This window comes from Trachinotus anak, unplaced genomic scaffold (assembly GCF_046630095.1).
Source record: "Trachinotus anak isolate AG129_WGS33_773 ecotype Australia unplaced genomic scaffold, CSIRO_AGI_Tana_v1 ptg000001l, whole genome shotgun sequence".
Lineage (NCBI taxonomy): Eukaryota > Metazoa > Chordata > Actinopteri > Carangiformes > Carangidae > Trachinotus > Trachinotus anak.
Window position 1 is genome coordinate 11,227,901 of NW_027273852.1, and position 18,652 is coordinate 11,246,552.

Below are 18,652 nucleotides of genomic sequence, written 5' to 3' on the forward strand. Positions count from 1 at the left end.
ACTTTCAAAATAGATGCAAGCATGTTCATGCATTTGAACTCTGCTAAACTAGTTTACTTTGCTGGTAGGAATATTGAAGCACCTTAATGTGACATGAGCCAAAAAAAGAAGACTTAACATTGATCAACTTATTTATTTATGCCTCAGCAATCCAAACCAAACTTAACATTTTAAGCAGCAGGTCATGGGAAAATCTGCCGATGAGGTATGTGTGTTATTGTAACACAGTAACACTCAGTTCTATGTAATGGGCATGTATTCATACATAAATTATACTGTGGTCTGGTACTACCATCAAATCCCCACAAGAAGGCAACCTAAAAACACTCAAACATACAGTTGCATCATAATTCTCCCTCTGCAGGTTCTACATGATTAGTAAGACGTCTATCGACACACTAATATACAATCCACTTACTGCAACCCTTTGTTAATAAACATCAGATACAGTACATGAAATGCTTGGCATTCTCCTGAGGAATGAAATGACTGAATTGCATCAGCAATTACATACAGACTGTTACAATGCCACGTTGTCCATATGGTCCAGTGTGAGATTAAAATGCAGAAATTAACTGTGACAAAAAAAGGCTGGTAATATTCTGTACTTTTCTTGTCAACAAATCACAAAAAGACCAAAACCAACAATCACCTGTGCTGGCAAAGCATGATTTAGTTCCCTCTGTGCCATACATAACCATTGCCATCTAAAAACTGTTAAAACACATACAGAAATCACACAACTTCAATGGGTGACATGTTCCTTCATTACAGTGAAGATGGGCAAAATTTACTCTTCCCTATGTCTGAGTAGCAAAAAGTAGTCCAGTCGTTTTAAAATCTGAAGGTAATGAGAGATGGGCAAACATTATTGGTTTTAAGTCTTTCGGGATTTGTTGACAGTAAGAGAAACAGAGTAATGCCACACTTCATCACTAAACAAAACTAAATTAGGCGCATCCAAAGGAAACCTACGCTTTAAGCATCTGATTATCAGGCATACACTGCACAGCAAAATCGTTATGCACATGCGCTTGTCAATGTGCCATTACCGTTAAATTATTCAGCTATAGGGAACGATTGACTGCAATGGGTACATGGTGATGACAAATCATGAAATGAAAAGTCTGATGTAAAGTAAAAGATCTCCAGAAGAGGCTCTGACAGTGAGGTATAATGACGGTGGTGGCTGGATGGAGTGAAAACTGAGGACGTTAAAAAGAAAAAACATGATGCTTGAGTGTCAGAGTGAATTGTCCTCGGTAGCACTGTGTTCAGATGTGAAGGTCTGTTGAGGGTTCAGGGCTCGGTTAAACCCTCTGTGCTGTTACAAAGTGACTGGTAGAGTTCAGAGCTCAGTGAGTATGCTGAGAGGGCCTGTTTAAACTCCTGCAGGGGGCAGTAGACTCCACTACAACCCGGAATAAGTTGATCCTATAGAAAGACAGAAAACTGTAGTAAAAAAAAAAAAAAAAAAGCAGAAACTGCAACAGCTTATCAAATTAAAGTAAACATAATCTCACCCCCTACCTGGCCTATGTATGACACTTTGACGAAGGCTTCATTGGTCTGCCGGTGTTGGTGCAGCTCCAGAGTGATATCAGCTGCATACGGTGGCCATCGCATGTCAAAAATCCCCATGGCCATCAGACAGGGAATCAAAGAGGTGTCGTGTGCAGAGTACAAAAACAACTTCCTGTTTGAGAGAGGATTTTAACAGCGGGCCATTTAAAGACCAAACATTATCGCGTATCTGTAAGAATGGGTGTGTTCACCCTGAGGTGTCCAACCTTTTTGACTCTGGTGATGTGCCCTGTAGTTTCTCCTCAAAGTTGGCTAACAATATGTGCAGAAGAGGTCCCACAGACAGCTGCAAGTTCTCCCTGCACAAAACAGAGCAAAAGAATTAAAGGTGGCCTGTTGAACTCGATACATAACTGGTAAACTCTCCTTATCAACACTGATAGAGGGTTATTGTTAAACCCTGAATCAACCATTTCCAAACTCTCTGCCCTCTGCTGACTTTTTTTTATCTCACCTCTTGCTGGGTTCATAGATATGGCAGATCATGTCGACAGCTCTCTGTTCTACTTTATTCCTCCAGGCGTCCAGCACTGGTGGGCAGGGCAGGCCATGTGTCTGTTAAGGTACAGAAATAAGACAGTATCAGCTGTGAAGTGCTGAAGTGAAGTTTCCGCTCACTCTTTTCCAGTGCTGTCGTCACATTTTGAGCTAATTGACATTTTCCCCCTCATCATAATTATTTTCCAAAAGCTTGTCTAGTAAACAGCGTCAATATTAAATCATTTAAAATCTTCAAGTGGCATTTATTCTGTTTAAGTGAAATACGGCTTTACTGAGAAATGTGGTGTTTTTAATCTGTCTGGTAATTTGAACGAGTTTTAACTGGTACCAGGTGGATCTGTATATAATTAGCAAGAATGTTAGGCATGTTTTCAGTGGTAGGCTTTGGAAAGGAAAATGGAAATGGTGGAAAAAAAAACAACAACAACAACAACAAAGATCTGTAAATTCAGTAAGGCTCAATAATAACACCCCTTGTGTCTTGTTTCACATCTTGCAGGGGTCCCATTGTAAACATTTATGAGGTATTTATTTGAGCATCTAGAAAGATGCCCCTCTCAAGTCTGATATCACCCTACTCATTCATGAATTTCTTTCACTGACTGAATTAGAAGTCTTTAGATTTGACATCTATTTTAAGATATCTTTAATTATGGCGCAAGTAAATACTCAGTGTTTAACGTCAAATTCTGCTGGATCAGCTTTTTTTTTTTTTTTTTTTTTTTAATTGTTCAAATCTCTAGAAACTTAGTGAACTCTGATATGGAGTTTCATCTTGCATAACAAGCAGCTTGCTAGGTTGCAGCCTAGGGTAAAGCTGAGTCTTAATAATAATCATATGTATTCTGATAGCTAGTGGTGAGACCTAATAAAAGTCATATGAGTCATGACATGGCAGTGTCACCTCTCTGGCAACCATGTCGTCCCTAATGAGGATGAAGTCGACGTGCTGGTGAGCAGCGATGCCCAACGCGTCCTGGATGCTCTGCAGGTCTGCTGCAATGTCTGGCAGAGTGGACGACTCTGCCCAGCGGTGGCTGCACACAACACACTCCGTGTCAGCCACAAAACACAGATAGACCACGACAACCTGTCAGAGGCATCTCAACTCTGCTTATAATTTTGCACAACACATTATTCAAGATTCCAGTTTTGGGTAGCATTGCACAGGACGGTCTGGGTCTGACTCGGTATGAAAATTTACTCTACGTACCTGCCGAGGATTTTGAGCAGCTTGCATCCATGATAGTTTGGATAGAGGATCTCAGATTCTGCCTCCGTTGTTAATATATGTACAATTTCTTCAAGTAGAACAGAAAATTACACAAACAGATGAGATGAGGAACAGAACAGAATAAACAGCATCGTGTACATACGGGTTTCTATCCTACCTTTTTGTTTTTGCTGGAAGAGCCCCGCTATCAGGCACTTGGCAGATTCAATGGTCCTCACAATGTTTGTGGAGCGCACACTAAAAATGGAAAAAAAGAGGTCTTGGAAGGCAGCCAACTTAAAAGTGGGGAAGCATTTCGGCTGATATCTTTTGTCCCGCACTCATAAACCCAATGTGTCAAAACTGTAGAGTACAGAAAAGTGTTTGTTGCTACCCATCATGATGTGCGACACTTACTAGACCTCAGCCGGGCTAAAGCTGGGGCCGAGGAAGGGAATCTCCTCAATGTATCTCCTCCTCAGCCTCTTGCCCAGCTCATACAGCTGCTGCATCCCCACTGTGGTCAGCTGACCGGGGAAGGTGCCACCCTGCCAAACGTGAAAAACAGGATCAAGTTTTACTCACAGGTGTGGCTTAGCAGACACAGACACACACCCACATGCGATTGCACGCAGCAATCCACAGTGAATGTGGTACAAGCATGGCAGGAGTCCAAACTGTGGGATTTAGTTTGCAAAGCTGAATCCAGTGCGGTTAAACCTCTTTAGCAAAAGCAGCTAACTCAGCACAGGAAACTAAGATTTCCACGGACACAGTGGCTGGCAAATGGGACACAATATCTCACAAGCTCCACACACTGTTCAGCTGTAATACAGAGAGAAGGTGAATGAACGAACCCGGTTTGGTGCCATATGTCAACTTTGTAGTGAATCTTAAAGGCCACTAGAGGGGGAAAGGCTAACAGAATGGGGCGCAGACCTCCACTAAGCCTGATGTCAAACAACACACACCAGACTTTAGAGAAAGAAATTCATATTAAATGATCCAGTCTTTGTTGTTTCAAACTTTTTCCATTTCAGAATTATGGAGGCCACTGTGCTCTTGGGAACTTCCAACAGTAGATTTTTTTTTTTTTTCAGCCCTCCCCAGATCTATGATTCAATTCTCTGAGCTCTGCGGGCTGTTTCTTCGATCTCAAGGCTTGGTTTTTTTTTTTTTTGCTGTGATATTGCTATGATATGACACGATTGCTCATAGCTGCTGAAGAGAAATGGGAGGAACCTGAGCTAAATTTGAAGTGTCATAGCAAAGGGTCTGAATACTTATGTCAATGTGATATTTTCAGTTTTTTCCTTTTTAATTAACTGCGAAAATTCAGTTTTCCCTTTCTCATTGTTGGGCATTGAGAGAGGATTGATGAGGGAGCATTTTATCTATTTATATATTTTATTTTAGCTGGCTGCAACATAACAAAGTGTGAGAAACGGAGGGGTCTGAACACTTTCTGAATGCACTGCACCTATTACCTTCTCACAAAGCCTCTTACCAGGAAGCAGCTACACACGTTTCTACATCTGAATCTGTTCCGTCGTCGCTTTTGCTGTCTGCTTCAATTCAACAACAGAAAACACACCTACTCACAGTCAGTATGTTTCTCCGATAGCTGTCTTCTACAGGAGCAGAGGGTCTGGGGCCACCATGTAGATCTGTCACTACATAGTTGATTTGGGTGTGTGCTGGAGGCTCCAAGAGTGTTGGCACCCACTGGACCTTTGAGACAAACGAGGAATTGCACAGTTGTTATTTACAGATACTATGTGGCACTACTTCTTTTCAAGACACAAGCAGTTGATGAAACGCAGAGAGTCAAAAAGTTTTACCTCCATCACATCAGGTATTGACTTAAGCGGGGTTCGAGCACCATGTCGGAACAGGACTTGGACCAGTTTGAGTTCGTAGGGGGAACTGGGGTTTGTGTCAGCAGGGGTGCTACTCGAAGCAACCTGGTCTGAATCTGTCTTTTTCTGTGACCACAGCAGTGAGCCAAAGGCTACAGACGCTGAACCTAAAACACCTGCTTTGGTCCAAAGACTCTTCATGGCTGTGCTGTGAACAAAAAACGAAGATTGTCCTGGTTTGTATGAATTAACTGAACAAGCCTTTAATAATCTGCTAATATTAAGAGGATGATAAAGACATACTTTTATCATAATGACAGTACTTTTAGCAAAATAATAACTTTTCTGGTGGTGTTAATAAAGGCTCAGTCGGCCTCACTTTTACCCAACACTCTTGACACATCAGCTTAAGCTTCCTCTGTGCTATGTAGTAAGAGACTGCAACCAACGATTAATTTCATTATCATTTCCGTACCAAATACGTTGACCTATTCAAATGGCTTGTTTTGTCTGACCAACAGTAACTATGGTAGTTCAGTAAGGCAGTAAGAGTTAGCACTTGTGCAAGGTAGATAATAATCTACCTTATAATAATAAAATAGGACATTTTGCATGTTGCAAGTCGTTGTGATGGGTTTAAACCCAAGAGCATATGCTGCCAAACAACAATACCGACAGTTTTGGTATTAAACATGACAGACAGAGCTGTAAAACCACTCAGTCAGTGTGGTGTACAATACTGATAAGAGCAAAGCTTCTGATTACCTCAAAGACCCACTGTTTTTAAAGGTCACTGGTGCCAGAAATTAGAATAATCTGCCTTGACACATGAAAAATATGTTGCAACCACAATTTAATAATAAATAAATAATAAGGTCAAACAATGGCTAATAGGAAAACTAAAGTGTAAGCCTATCCTATAACTTTGGTTATAGTTTGTTTGTAGTGTTTGATTTGGAGTGTTTTTTTCTGATATTGTCAAAATACCTACACAGCTTCATATTGCTTTACTGCTTTTATTATCATTTTTTTTTTAACTTTAAGTAATCACCTATCTGCAGCCCTGCGGTTGGCGTAACGTTTCCTCAGTCGGTAAATATAATAGGTTCATAAAAACTTAGCTGTGCCAAACACTGCGACATTAGGACCAGGCCCTGCTCACACTGCGGAGGGTTTTGACCAACACACACCGCTAAACTCTCTCCAACACAAACACAAACACAAACTCGTCGCTAACCTAAGCACATTAAAAACAACGCTATTCGGCTCACTCTTTCGAAACTGGCACAGCATGAAAACATGAGGTTGACCCATCATCAGCAGTCAACCCGGGCTAACTGCACCACGACGCCTTCCTGACACATGTATCCGCGACTTACTTTTTCTTATCGGGAATTTAATTGAAGTTCTTCGGCTGCTCTCAATGAAGACACAATTTTTTTTTTTTTTTTTTTTTTTTTTTTTACGTTAAAAGATAAATTCACTCGTCATTCACATCCAGCAGCTTTCACAACCGGTTAAAACCGACAGGCGTGTCGGGAAATGTAGGGCAACAGATGCCGCTCTGCAATAAAGGTAAACGTGAGCGCTACAAATGTAAAAACTACATTTCCCGACAGTCACATTGGACGCCGACGTTGTCCTTCTTCTTCGTTTATAAGATTTGCCGTGGAGCTGTATCAAAGTGTATTTCTGCCCTCTAGAGGACGTAAGTATATTTGCATGTCAAAAAAATTATTGGTTGCAGTTTCTTTATGTAAAATATATTTTGTTTTTGGATTGTTGGTCAGATTAAATAAGAATCTTTAAATAAGTTACTTTACCCTCCTGGAGCGAGTAAGTGGTATTTTTTGTTTTTCTATTTTTGGCACTGTCCAAAAGTCATGATATGTTTATGTGTACTGGCAGCATATAAAGTACTTAGAAATAGCTCCTACTTGACCTGCTGCAACATCTCTCCATTTCATTGTACTGATACTTGTCTTTGAGTAGTGACAATATAGGTGGGTTAAATATAAATGAATCTAAATGCTTCTCATATGTTAATGCATAATAATAATAATGCACTGATAATGATATATAATAGTCTACCACACTCTGAAATGAGTCATTCTGCATACTGAGTAGTTTTATTTGTGATATTGTAATAGATTTTGCCACTTATACTTATAATGATTATAACATAACTACAATAATTTTTTGATTCACTTTTGATTTAGTAAATGATCTTAATACTTCTTCCATCATATGAGGAAATATACTCACCATGCAAGTTCTTCTAATTACCCCTGCTGTCAGTCAGTTTAAATGAATCTTATACACTTTTGTGCAGCATTGTACAAACTGAGAGAGCCAGAGAACGCGAGAAATCAATGTCCATCTCAGTGTTCAAATAAATAAGGAGAACAGACAACAAGAACCCCTACCAGGGCGTGAACACATCACCTCAGCTTTGTCTCTTCATAGAGAATAGAAATGTATTTTATTGAACGGTAACACAGATGTACCACTCTGGCAACTGCTGCTGGTTAATCAGTGATGAAATGAGGGTAACTTTGCAGAGGAGGAAAAAAAAAAAAACCCCAATAAGAAAACACACAAAAAGAACAAAATGGCAGCGTCTACTGTAGCTTCCAATTCAGTTTCAGCTTGTGGAGGATCAAGTTGGATACCAGCGCTCAGCTTCCTGGCAGAGTTTTTGTTTTATGTAAATACTCCACATCTTCCCCAGTCTGTCTTTTGCGGGCTCTTGCTGAGGACAACAGGCTGGAAAATCAAAGTATGGATGGGATATAGATTTTTTTTTTTTTTTTAAATGCAGGAAACCTTACCACATTATTTTGTCTAAAATATACATATTTATATGTTGACATAGAAAACAGTGAAATCCAAGAACAATGACAAATTACTTAAAGTACTTGAATTAATCACACACCTTGAGAACAACAGAGCAGAATGTTCAGTTGATGATTTATTGATTTGTGATGGGTTAGTGATGACATTTATTGCATAAAGGTCTGTGTGACAGAACCAACAACTGCAGTGAAAGTACAGTAGGCAGAACAAGGTGGCTGTTTTCTTCAGAGAATATTTGTTGTGTGGGTTTGTAGGATATAACTTCAAAGATCCATTTGCAAGAATGTTCATTCACAATTTTTTTTTTGTACATCTTTCTACATACAATAAGAACAGACAAAAGAAATAAAACAAAATACATTCAAAGACCTCAGCTAAAACATACATTGCATAGGGACAAATTCAGTATTTACACAATGGCTCCAGGAGTAAAACTGAAAAACATAAGTGCAATGTTGCCACCAAGTGGCTGGATCTCCTCATAACCAACATCCAAGCATAAACCTCTTCCTTTGTCTTTTCGCCGTCATCGGGAAAAGCCTCAAACAGGCTGCAGTCTGTCACCACCTCTGTACACTATGGCTCCTGTCAAATATATGAAGAGTTTTACTCACATTGTTTCAGATTGAGTTATTGTTCTTGAGTTAGATTTTATGTTTGTTGACCTGCAGTACTGTGTAGTGCAATCAGGTTAACAAGTCAACAAGTGGCTTTGTTTTAAGTTACTTTACTGTGGCTTTTGGAAAAAAATGATACAAAAACATGTTATATGGAAATAGATGTTTTTTTTTTCTTGATAAGGCACTTCACCTTGATTCACTGCAAATGTGCAGCGAGCTTCACAGTTTATTGTATCTCTTAATTTTTGCAGTGGAGAGTTGAGCTATTTAATGTCATAGGCTAATCCATAATTAGTTCAATAGTTGAGATATGAGGAATATTTTGCTTTATAATGAATAATTCCCCAAGTCAGCTCACACCAAACAACATGTGTCACATCATTCTCGTCCCTTTCCCTCAGTTAGTTTCTGTCTTTTTAAGTAGAAAATAAAATGTGCAATAGTCAGGTATCACACCTGTTACCCTGTTCGCATTTCCTTTTGCAGTTTTGTTGTAAGAGTTCACACATATCAAGTTTACATGGTCCACTCACATATGTTAGTGTATCTTTCTAATGTGGACATTTAGTCCATCTCCTATAGTCAGGCCTAAATGCCAGAGTTTGCATAATTAGCCTGTGCTCACGCTCTGAAATTGTCACTCAGATATTGCATTTGTCTCTTGCTAAACTGATGTTTCCGTCACTTCTCTTTGGTTCTAAAGGTCTAGCCCTTCCTCCTCTCCTGCTTGTCAGCCCTTCTTTCTGCAGAGCCTATACTGCTAGGTCGTCTTGGCGAGCACGGCTGCTGGTCCCGCTGGTCTTGCTCAGGCGGCGTTTGTCCTTCATGTAGCCAGAGTGCAGCAGAGGCGATGGGGCACAGCTGTTAGGCAGCTCCGTGGGTGCCTGGTCGTATCTCATCCTCAGGAAGTCTTCCTCATCCTCCAGGTTGTCGCAGCTCTGGTGCAGCTCAGTGGCCAAGTTGACTGAGTTCTGCTGCAGCGCCATCCTTGTATTGAAGGGGTGAGAGGCCATAGAGGTCATGGGGGTCATGGTGTTCGGGGCCGCCAAGCACTGGCTGAAGTCGGGAGGTGGGGTGCAGGCGGCTGAGGGCCGTGGTGGGCTGCTGGGTTCCAAGGCAGCAGACACAGACACTGTTACCGCTCTGTTGTTGTTCCTCTGCATCATCTTTTTGTGGACACACTTTCTGACACTCTTCCAGCCAAGGTGGTAGAGCTCCAACACGGAGAGCAGTAGAGACACACCAGCCACCACCAGCATGAAGATGATGAAAACATTTTTCTCAGTGGGCCGAGACATGTAGCAGTTGACTGGGTTGGGGCAGGGCCATGCCTTGCACAGGTACAGCGCTTTGAGGAACACCCCATAGATCAGGTACTGCACTACGATGAACGTCACCTCCATCGCTGTGCGGATCAAGATGCTCAGGATGTAAGTCTGCAGCAGTGCCCCTTTTAGGCGAACACGGCCAATCCCATCAGATCCAGATCCCATCTCCTTCCCGCTCTCCTTCTGCTGGAGGTACTCCTTCTCCTGCTCCAGGTCTTCCCCGCCCTCATCTCCTACCTCCTTCTCTTCCTGCCCCCTCCTTCGCCGCTTCTCCTCCCTGCGCACTATGTGCATTGCGTGGCCCATGTAGATGAGGGACGGCGTGGAGACAAAAACAATCTGCAGCACCCAGTAACGGATGTGGGCGATGGGAAAGGCGCTGTCATAACACACGTTGGTGCAACCAGGTTGCTGGGTGTCACAGAGGAAATCGCTCTGCTCGTCACCCCACGAGGACTCAGCCGCTGTTCCCAGCACCAGGATGCGAAAGATGAAGAGGATGGTGAGCCACACCTTCCCGACCGAGGTGGAGTGTTCCTGAACCTCTTCTAGGAAATTCCCCAGGAGACTCCAGTCCCCCATCACTGCTCACAGGCCGGACGCACACCTGAGACACAAAGACTGGAGAGGGCGGAGGGAAAGAGTGAAAAGAGGGTGTAGTAGAGGTGAAAAGGTGAAGTCACTGAGGTGGAGAGGATGGACAGAGCAGGAGAGAAGGACATGAAGGGAAAATAAAAATACAGACAATCAGTCACAGACAGTCCTCTATATTCCTGCCGATGGAATGACCTCGGCGTGTTTGTGTGTGGCATCATATGTATAAAAATAGCTTCTCTGCCTGTGAATTGCTTGAGGACTGGACACCGTGGCATGAGAACGACTGTTTTCCCATGAGAGAGAGACAGAGAGAGAGAGAGAGACTGAGAGAGAGAGAGGAAGAGGAAGTTCAGGAGTCATGTAAAAGTAAATAATGAGGTTGTCTTAAGAAATATTATGTTATGTGTGTTTGTATTCCCTCTTGTCTTATTCCAGATTATATGTGACAGCGAGACAGAGAGTAACCTGCTATTACAGGGCAAATCAAAGCTGGGAGACTTTGTCCTTTTAATGCTGTGACCCGGCATGAGCTGCATTGTCTCCATCTTGCCTGTGGCACAACCAGCGGACATCACTCACAACAATGGAGCAGCGGCTTTGATGTCCACTGCCCTGCCTCTCTGCAATGATGAAACCCTCTCACATTCTGCAATCCCAAACTATCTTGAAGCGTCAATCACGTTTCTTCATTTGCCCACTGTTTGTGTGTGTGTGTCTACGTATGAGTGTGTGCTGTCACTTTTTGACTCCACCATTAGTGAGAATTTGGAAAAGACCCAAACATGGCAGTGACAGGCTGGCGAGTCTCAGCCGAGAATGCCCCTATAAGGCAGTTCACCAGGCAGCTTTATGGGTGCTGTAAATGACCCCCATCATCGAGGGGTTAAGAAAACCCATGAAACCCCATTGAGGGGTGACCTACGACATCTACATGCACTATGTTGGTATGCCTGCTTCCAGCTTTTACTGTGCAATTAGAGATCAAAGACACGATGACATAAGGAAGGAGGACTGAAAGTAACAGTTTGACAGGTTTTTCCAACACGTCACACGTCTGAAATGATCGCCCTACTTGGCATGGTTATAGAAAACATATACATTCCTAAATAGCTGTGTGTTAAGACAAACTGTTACTTTAATGGTGTGCCAGGTAGGAAAGGACATACAGTATAATCACTACAATCACAGAGAGTGAAAACAGCCAAACAGGGACTTGATGTTCTCTCTTACCACCCCTCATCTCCCTCCAAGTGTAATCCATAAGCGGTTGCTTCCATTTCCCCACAGAGAAAAGTTACTTCTACTGCTTAGTCCACTGTGCAGGGCTCTGTATTTCCTGGCTGACACTGGTTATGCGCGAGAGAGATGGTCTAAATGATCATGACCATCTGTCTCTCCCCCTCCCTCAGTGTCTCTATGAAGTGTATATATATGGCAATAAGATGGAAAATCAGAGCGTTGTGCTCTTTATCTGTAGAGCATGAAGAGGCAGGAAGCAAAACACCCCCATGAGAACACGTGGGAGAGGAAATGTTCAGACTCTCCACGCCCAAGGCTGATACGCATAGCATAGGAAAGTCTGTGCTCTGACACTTGTTTTCCAGCATGCACCTAATACCCGCTGACGCAAGACTGGTCACAGTTGGAGACCACTTGGATCATCAGTTAGTGAAGCGGGTCCCCGTCCCACCGAGGGAACTGGCTTAAAGCCATGACTAGATAAAGATGATGATCTTTACTGGAAGTAAATCGAAAACAGACTGGGAGATGGAGGAGGAAGAGTGAGAATCCTGCCAGCACAATAGCAGGAGATACACATTCAAACGGCCATGTTTTTACCGACAACAGACCTTCCTCACCTGTGCAGATCCTGGTAACCATACATGTCCCTCTGGACTAATTTAAAGTTAACATAAATATAAATTAAATACAATCAAAGTTATCTAGATGGGAGATGGTCGAGGGTTAGTTTAATCTATAAACAATATAACATAGTGGATGTAAAGTATAAGGTGATATATATCATTATTTTTATTTATATTAATAATGTGGTCATGGAAGAAAACATACAATACACACACCTCTGTTTATACCCAGTGGTGGGAGTGGAAGCTTTCCTTTTTGGAGGAAAACAAATAAACTGGAATTCAGATCTGCCAGGGGAAGACGTCGGTTTAGTCTCTGTCTCCTTCCCTCAACTACATCCTCCTATTCGCAGAGGAAGCAATCTCAAACTATGATTTCCGAAGGACAAAAGGAGCAAGGTACTAAAAGGAGTGGGAGGGAGGGAGCCGGGTCAAAGAGGATACAGCCGAGCTATAGCAGTCAACTTCTCTGCTCTAAAAGCACCTTTTGCCACTGTTGGCTCTCTGTGATACCTGTGCTCCTGTTGGTTTTTCTGGAAGCCTGGCAATAACCAGGGATTAACTGAGACACATTGTGCCCTTTGCTGAGCGGTCTGGTTTGCCTGTAGACCATCATGGCTGTCATTTTTGTTTATAATCTCTGTGGCAGAGTAAAGGAGAAGTAATGGACAATCTGGTTATGAGGTATTCAGAACGGGGAACTGCGCAAATGGAATATAATGCAACTCTGAATTATTTCTCTTGACGTTGATCAAAGCGTCAGGGATGAGCTCATTAGTGTCTGTGTCTGTGTGTGTGTGTGTGTGTGTTTGCATGTCCGCGTGTGTGTGTATGCGCGTGTGTGTGTCGCTGAGTTATAATTTCCATAGAAACAAAGTCTGCGATTGGTGTTGCAGATATATTAAGATAAACTAAGTGAGAAAGTAGACTCTATGTGGACTATAGCCAAGAACTGCAGTCATTTCCCCACTTCAGGGTCAACTCAAACTTAAACTGGACTATCTGGACGTGGCTGTATTGGAATCTCCAGTCCGATCTGCATGTACCGACACTGAGCTGGTCTGGACAGCAGCCAGGCAGCTCAGAGAGGTAAAGAGAGAAAGAGCAGCTTCTAAACTGCATCAGTGTGAAGTGACGGCCGCTGCTGTGACTTGCTGCAGAGCAACAGGGATAAAGGCTGCGTGTTTTCTCTACCCTGTAACACAACAATAAATCCTCGGGCCTGTTGGACCAGCCTCAGTTTTACCTTAGAGGGCAGTGACTCTAGTCCAAGAATCAGAATCAGATGAGACAGCATCTAAGGCCAGAGAAAACCCAGCCTGAAGCTTTATAGGACTATGAAGCTATGTTTTTATTGCTGTACGGTGTCACATGAAGCAGCGGTTTCGGATTTATGAATCAAATAATCCCTGAATGTAATTTTTAATTGTCATAACAATAATAGTTTGATTTTAAATTCTCAGAATAGAAAGAACAGAAAATAAAAAGCTGCTGATGAGTTTAAAAACGTAATTGTCTCGTCCCGTCTTTGCCTCCATTCCCCAACAGCGGCTGCTTCCTCGCAGCCTGCAGTGTATCCACAGACCAGCAACAACAGGGGGCAGGGTTGATTTAAACATTCCTTCAGTCGTCTTCACCTTTCAGCACTAAACCATGTTTGACAGACCCCGGATCCTCATAGAGGACCAGGATACACTGCCTGGTCCGTGCTGTCCTCATAAACATACAGGTAATTAGGTGGCGGGGTATACATTTTCTTGGCCTGGTTCCCTTTAAAGGGGTGTGTTTAGACTAACATCAGTGAAAGGAAAAAGTATTTACACTGTGTTGTGCATTAAGTACAATTGTGTTATTATGTGTGCCTGAGAGGATTTGCTGGAGATGAAGTAGATTTTTCTGCAATCTCACATATGATCTCAACATGCCGCCTTAAAAACCACATTACCTGACAAACTAATGTATTGTTTTCATTAGAAAGAAAAACATAGTAAGGAAACTAATTTGTTTCCTAGAAAAAGGTCTACGGTATTTGACATATTCTAGAGGGAAATATTTGGCCACACTGGAGGGGCCTGAAGTTGGATTCTTAAAATATTGTACAGAGCCAAATTTGGCTTCAGGAGATGTTAGTGTAGACCACCTTTACTTGTTCCTATTATTGGCTTTGGTTCAGAGAAACCTAATTTTTGCTGCATTTTTGCTAATTTCATTTTTGTGTATTGACAAATGACTAATGCAATGCCTGACAAATTTCTAAATCATCCGTGCTGACCTGCAGGTTTGTTAATCATTGCCAATGACGCAGTATTTGATTACTGCAAATGTTCTACTGGTGTTTTTTTGGTTGTTCAAAATAAAAGTAAAATCACCCATTAAAGTTTTACTGCATCTCTGCTGATTTAAACACATTAAAAGACACCTTAGTGCTTATCTGGCTGCGCTAGAAAAATATAAAAAAGACACATATTCATATTTTGTATTCAGCAATAACAATGACAACAATTGTACATTTTAACCTGAATCTAAAGTCTGAGTGAGTGTTTTAATAAATGGGAAAAAATGGCAGTAATTTTGTCAGTAATGACAAATTTCCCAACCATCTTCACTCTCCATATCATAATGGTGGATTGACTTTCTTACAGATGAGAAGGGATAACAATCTCATGACATTCATCTATAAAACTCTACTGTTAATACCTCCAAACTACCTAATGTCTTTTCTCTCACCAATAACACCACCAATAACTACATGATCCAATAACTACTTAACTTCTGATCAAATGTTTAATATTTGATGCTTTCATTACTCTTGAAATTGTTTTCATTAATTCTATTGGTTTCTTGATTGTTGGTTGTCTGAATTAGTGAGTTGTTTCTTGTATGCTGATTGTGAAGAGTTACTAAGATAGAAAAACTGAACGTTACAGCTCATATTGAATGACCCCAAACAAGTATGCCAGGACCTGTATAACAAAAATATATTTGCCATTAACAGTTAATGTTGCAGTGTTGGGACAGCTCAGCAACGTCTCAGTGGAACAGCAGCACGAGGAAAATGTCAAACTAAACCACACAACTGCTCTGCGCTTACACATTTATACACAGGTTTCATCAGTCGCAGTTGAAATCAACAGACCTGCACACAAGATGCCAAACATACCCCGGCTGCAGTTGTTCAGTTCACTGATGGCTATTTTTACTTTCTGGTGGATTCGTGCTGTTTTATGAGAGGATTGAGATATAATAGAGAGAAATAATGCATATTAATTCCTTTAGAATAACCACTTGCACATATGTGTCAAAGTTCAAGCGTTATATTTGAAGCATGGCTTTTGAACTTGAACTTTAACGTGTGGAGAGTCAATCCCAGTATGCACCGCAGCAGCTGTTTAGCTGCAGGGGTCGAGTGCGCGTCACTCCCACGAGTGCCGGGATTACGATCAAGGATGAGTATGTTTAAGTTTAGCTGTATTGGCTTGGTTGTGGGGTGAGGTAGGGATAGTGTGACCTACAAAGTGGATCTGATGCGGGATGAGGGGGAGAAAACTTCCCACTCATGTGAGTCACCTGTTGTCAGCACTTACAGGCCAGCATAGATCTAGGCTGCCATGTATCAGTCACACCAGCAGAAGCCAGCGGGCCGATGTGCTGCCTGCTACCTTACATGGCTGTCTGGCTCTTCATCTGCCCACTACTGTACACAGACCCACAGCCCTGTTATGATCTATTGTTTATCTGCATAGGGCATTACATTGGAACTGTCAGGGCAGACAGCTGCAAGGTGTTTCATAGAGGAAAATTCTCACTAACATACTCCCGACTGAAATCCCTGGATTGTTGCTATTTCTTCATGGTGACAGATTAGATGTTTGGCATTTTTTTAGTTTTCATTTATTTATTTTCTATCTATCTAAATAGTTACCTAAACGCATTCTTGGCAGTGGATTGGATTTGTGATTGTAATCTCATCTGTTGTCTGGCTTGTTATATTTTACTCCACTGAGATATAAAGTCGTTTCTTTATGACTGTGCAGGGAGTTTATTTTCACCCTAATGTAACAGTGCTGGTTACTTTCAGTGTTGACGTGTCTTCAGTGTCAAATAGAAAAAAATCTGACTCAGGTTGAATAACTTATTACCTTGATATTAGATATTAGATCGATATTATAAGCTATTACCTTGTCTATGGGTTTAACACATTTGCTGACAACTCATTTTTTGGCACTTTTTTGACTTTTTTTAATGTTGTCTTGAATCACATCAAGTTATAAATCAGCTTTCTGGAGAAGGCATGATGATTTATACTTTCCTATACTTTACTGTATTCTAATTTTTTTTCTGCTTTCATTACATTTCTGAGAGAAATATTTTGCTTTTGATTCCACTACATTTACATGATGACTACAGTCAGTTGTTTTATTGTTAGTCAGTAAATTAAACCACTCAATAAGTGGGCAAAGGTGAAATAGGTTGAATCACCTCCACCACAGCCAGTCATAACATTAAGTTTCTCTTTCTCAATGAACCAGCAATATAGTATATAATCATGTTTTACCTACGTATAGGGTATGCTTTTACTTTTATACTTGCAGTAGACTACATACTGCAGATAAAACTTCTTCTGTTACCGCTTCTTTACTTTTAGAGAAGTAACATTATGAAGGCAAGTTTTTACACTGTGATATTGATTCTTCTTCACCTCCTTTGTTTTGTACACCCCTCTACAACAAAAGTGTTTTTTTAATCAGTGTTCTAACATTTTTCAGTCAATCAATAGGATTTTAGCAGTGCATTTTGTCGATTGAGATTAATGAACAACAGCATTGGCTCTGCCTTTGTCAGAGCCAAAAGAAGGCTCAATATTTACCCCACCTCATCAAAAAACAATAGAAACTCCTTATGTGTCTTTTTTTTTTTTTTTTTAGATATGGTTACTTAACAGTTAAGTAGCTTCAACTTTCCTTGTAGAGACAGGAAACAATGTCTCAAAGTTTTCATTCAGTACATACACGTTGCTGGTGGCTCTGTGTTTTACGGTCTCCAGTGCTGCACTTTGTTTGAATGTATTGTCTCTCCTGAGAGTTATGAGGAGAGAAGAGAGAGTGAGAGGTAGACAGACAGAGCGAGATGAAAGAAGTGAGAGCGAGGAGTGTGACAGCTGTACCTGCCCGGGACGACAGGGACAATGCTAACACACACCAGGCCTCCCACGCCATCGTCCCAGCTCTCGGAGAAATCCTCTCCTCCTTAGAAACTGCAGCCTGAGTCCACTACTGTGGTTTTGAAGTAGGATGCTCACACTGTTTACCCAAATGTCTACATCCATTTAGTTTTTCATCTTAAATAAGAGCTGTTTTGTGACAACCTGTCATATCTGATGTTCATTTGGTGGCTTACCTGCTGTTCTGCTTGAGGACAGTTTCTGGAGGGCTGCTTCAAAAGAAGTAGAGGCTCCTTGCCTGAGCCCTGCTGAGACGGGTCTTCCTCTGGACAAGTGGCAGGTGAAGATGAGCACACGACTAGAGGCTCTGTGTGATGGTGGGGCTACCTTCTTCTCTTGTACGTCAGTACCTCTCAGTTACTGCATTTGAGCTCAGTGTTGTCCCAACACCACTGTTAGTCCACAATGGGGGCACGAGAAGAAAAAGCAGGGGCATCACGAGAGCCCCCCCCCCTCCATGGCCCTCCCTTCTGTCTCTCCTCCTCCATCTCCTCCTCCTCTTCCTCCCCCCCTCACCTCCCCTTTCTTCTTACATCCCTGGTGCTCTATTTTTTGCTAGGAAGCATTCTCCAGCAACAGGAGGGGAAGTGGAATTGTTTTCTGGGATCAATGGCAAATCCACTCAGAGTAAACTTCCACAGTGCTCGTATAGCTCCCTCACTCTGTTGTCTCTGCTGTGCTCCAGCCACGGTCAAATTCCTACAAAGACAGATTTAAAAAGAAAGTTTACCAAATATTAAGTTCAGTAACTGATTTTCTTTCTCCCTGTATGATTTTTCAAAAAGTTGATGTATTTACTGAGGTTATGATCATTTAATTCTGAAGTAAGTTAAAGCAAAGTCAAACTGATAAGTGAATTAAAAAGGTGATTTCAACATTACTTCGACGACTCATAATTGCTTAAAATGTTCAAAAGCTAAAATTAAAGACCAGCAAAGACAAAAGAAGAAGTGATATAGTAAGATACTACATAAAAGCCGTTGGTGGAAATGATGTACCTACTTTGTT

General features: G+C 41.6%; 2 protein-coding genes across 7 annotated transcripts; both read right to left on the reverse strand.

Moving 5' to 3' along the window:
• Positions 1 to 118: 118 nt before the first annotated feature.
• acp6 (acid phosphatase 6, lysophosphatidic) lies at positions 119 to 6,705 on the reverse strand. Of its 3 annotated transcripts, none has more exons than XM_071476026.1 (11): positions 6,537 to 6,705; positions 5,140 to 5,365; positions 4,901 to 5,029; positions 3,716 to 3,846; positions 3,477 to 3,556; positions 3,299 to 3,386; positions 2,990 to 3,122; positions 2,039 to 2,139; positions 1,791 to 1,883; positions 1,531 to 1,696; positions 119 to 1,434 (listed from the first exon to the last, which is right to left on the reverse strand). In XM_071476026.1, exons 2-11 carry the CDS (start codon positions 5,356 to 5,358, stop codon positions 1,300 to 1,302), a joined length of 1,275 nt encoding a protein of 424 aa, XP_071332127.1. In that variant the 5' UTR covers positions 5,359 to 5,365; positions 6,537 to 6,705; the 3' UTR covers positions 119 to 1,299. The 3 variants fall into 3 exon arrangements, with proteins under 3 accessions (XP_071332127.1, XP_071332137.1, XP_071332146.1); XM_071476036.1 differs by having other exon boundaries at positions 6,429 to 6,544; XM_071476045.1 differs by lacking the exon at positions 6,537 to 6,705 and adding an exon at positions 6,209 to 6,371.
• Positions 6,706 to 7,620: 915 nt separating this feature from the next.
• gja5a (gap junction protein, alpha 5a) lies at positions 7,621 to 18,047 on the reverse strand. 4 transcript variants are annotated; one of them, XM_071476058.1, is made up of 2 exons: positions 17,821 to 18,047; positions 7,621 to 10,643 (listed from the first exon to the last, which is right to left on the reverse strand). In XM_071476058.1, exon 2 carries the CDS (start codon positions 10,541 to 10,543, stop codon positions 9,386 to 9,388), a length of 1,158 nt encoding a protein of 385 aa, XP_071332159.1. In that variant the 5' UTR covers positions 10,544 to 10,643; positions 17,821 to 18,047; the 3' UTR covers positions 7,621 to 9,385. The 4 variants fall into 4 exon arrangements, with proteins under 4 accessions (XP_071332159.1, XP_071332185.1, XP_071332177.1 ...); XM_071476084.1 differs by having other exon boundaries at positions 7,621 to 10,582; positions 17,821 to 18,041; XM_071476076.1 differs by lacking the exon at positions 17,821 to 18,047 and adding an exon at positions 11,789 to 12,272 and having other exon boundaries at positions 7,621 to 10,582.
• Between the last annotated feature and the right edge of the window lie 605 nt (positions 18,048 to 18,652).

What these genes read in the sequence shown, in the direction of transcription:
- gja5a (XM_071476058.1), bottom strand. Translation starts at nt 10,543, where the DNA reads ATGGGGGACTGGAGTCTCCTGGGGAATTTCCTAGAAGAGGTTCAGGAA.
- acp6 (XM_071476026.1), bottom strand. Translation starts at nt 5,358, where the DNA reads ATGAAGAGTCTTTGGACCAAAGCAGGTGTTTTAGGTTCAGCGTCTGTA. An exon ending in TTTAGCCCGGCTGAGGTCTA is followed by an intron (nt 3,557 to 3,715) that starts GTAAGTGTCGCA and finishes TTCCATTTTTAG; the next exon opens with TGTGCGCTCCACAAACATTG. An exon ending in AAGTGTCATACATAGGCCAG is followed by an intron (nt 1,435 to 1,530) that starts GTAGGGGGTGAG and finishes GTCTTTCTATAG; the next exon opens with GATCAACTTATTCCGGGTTG.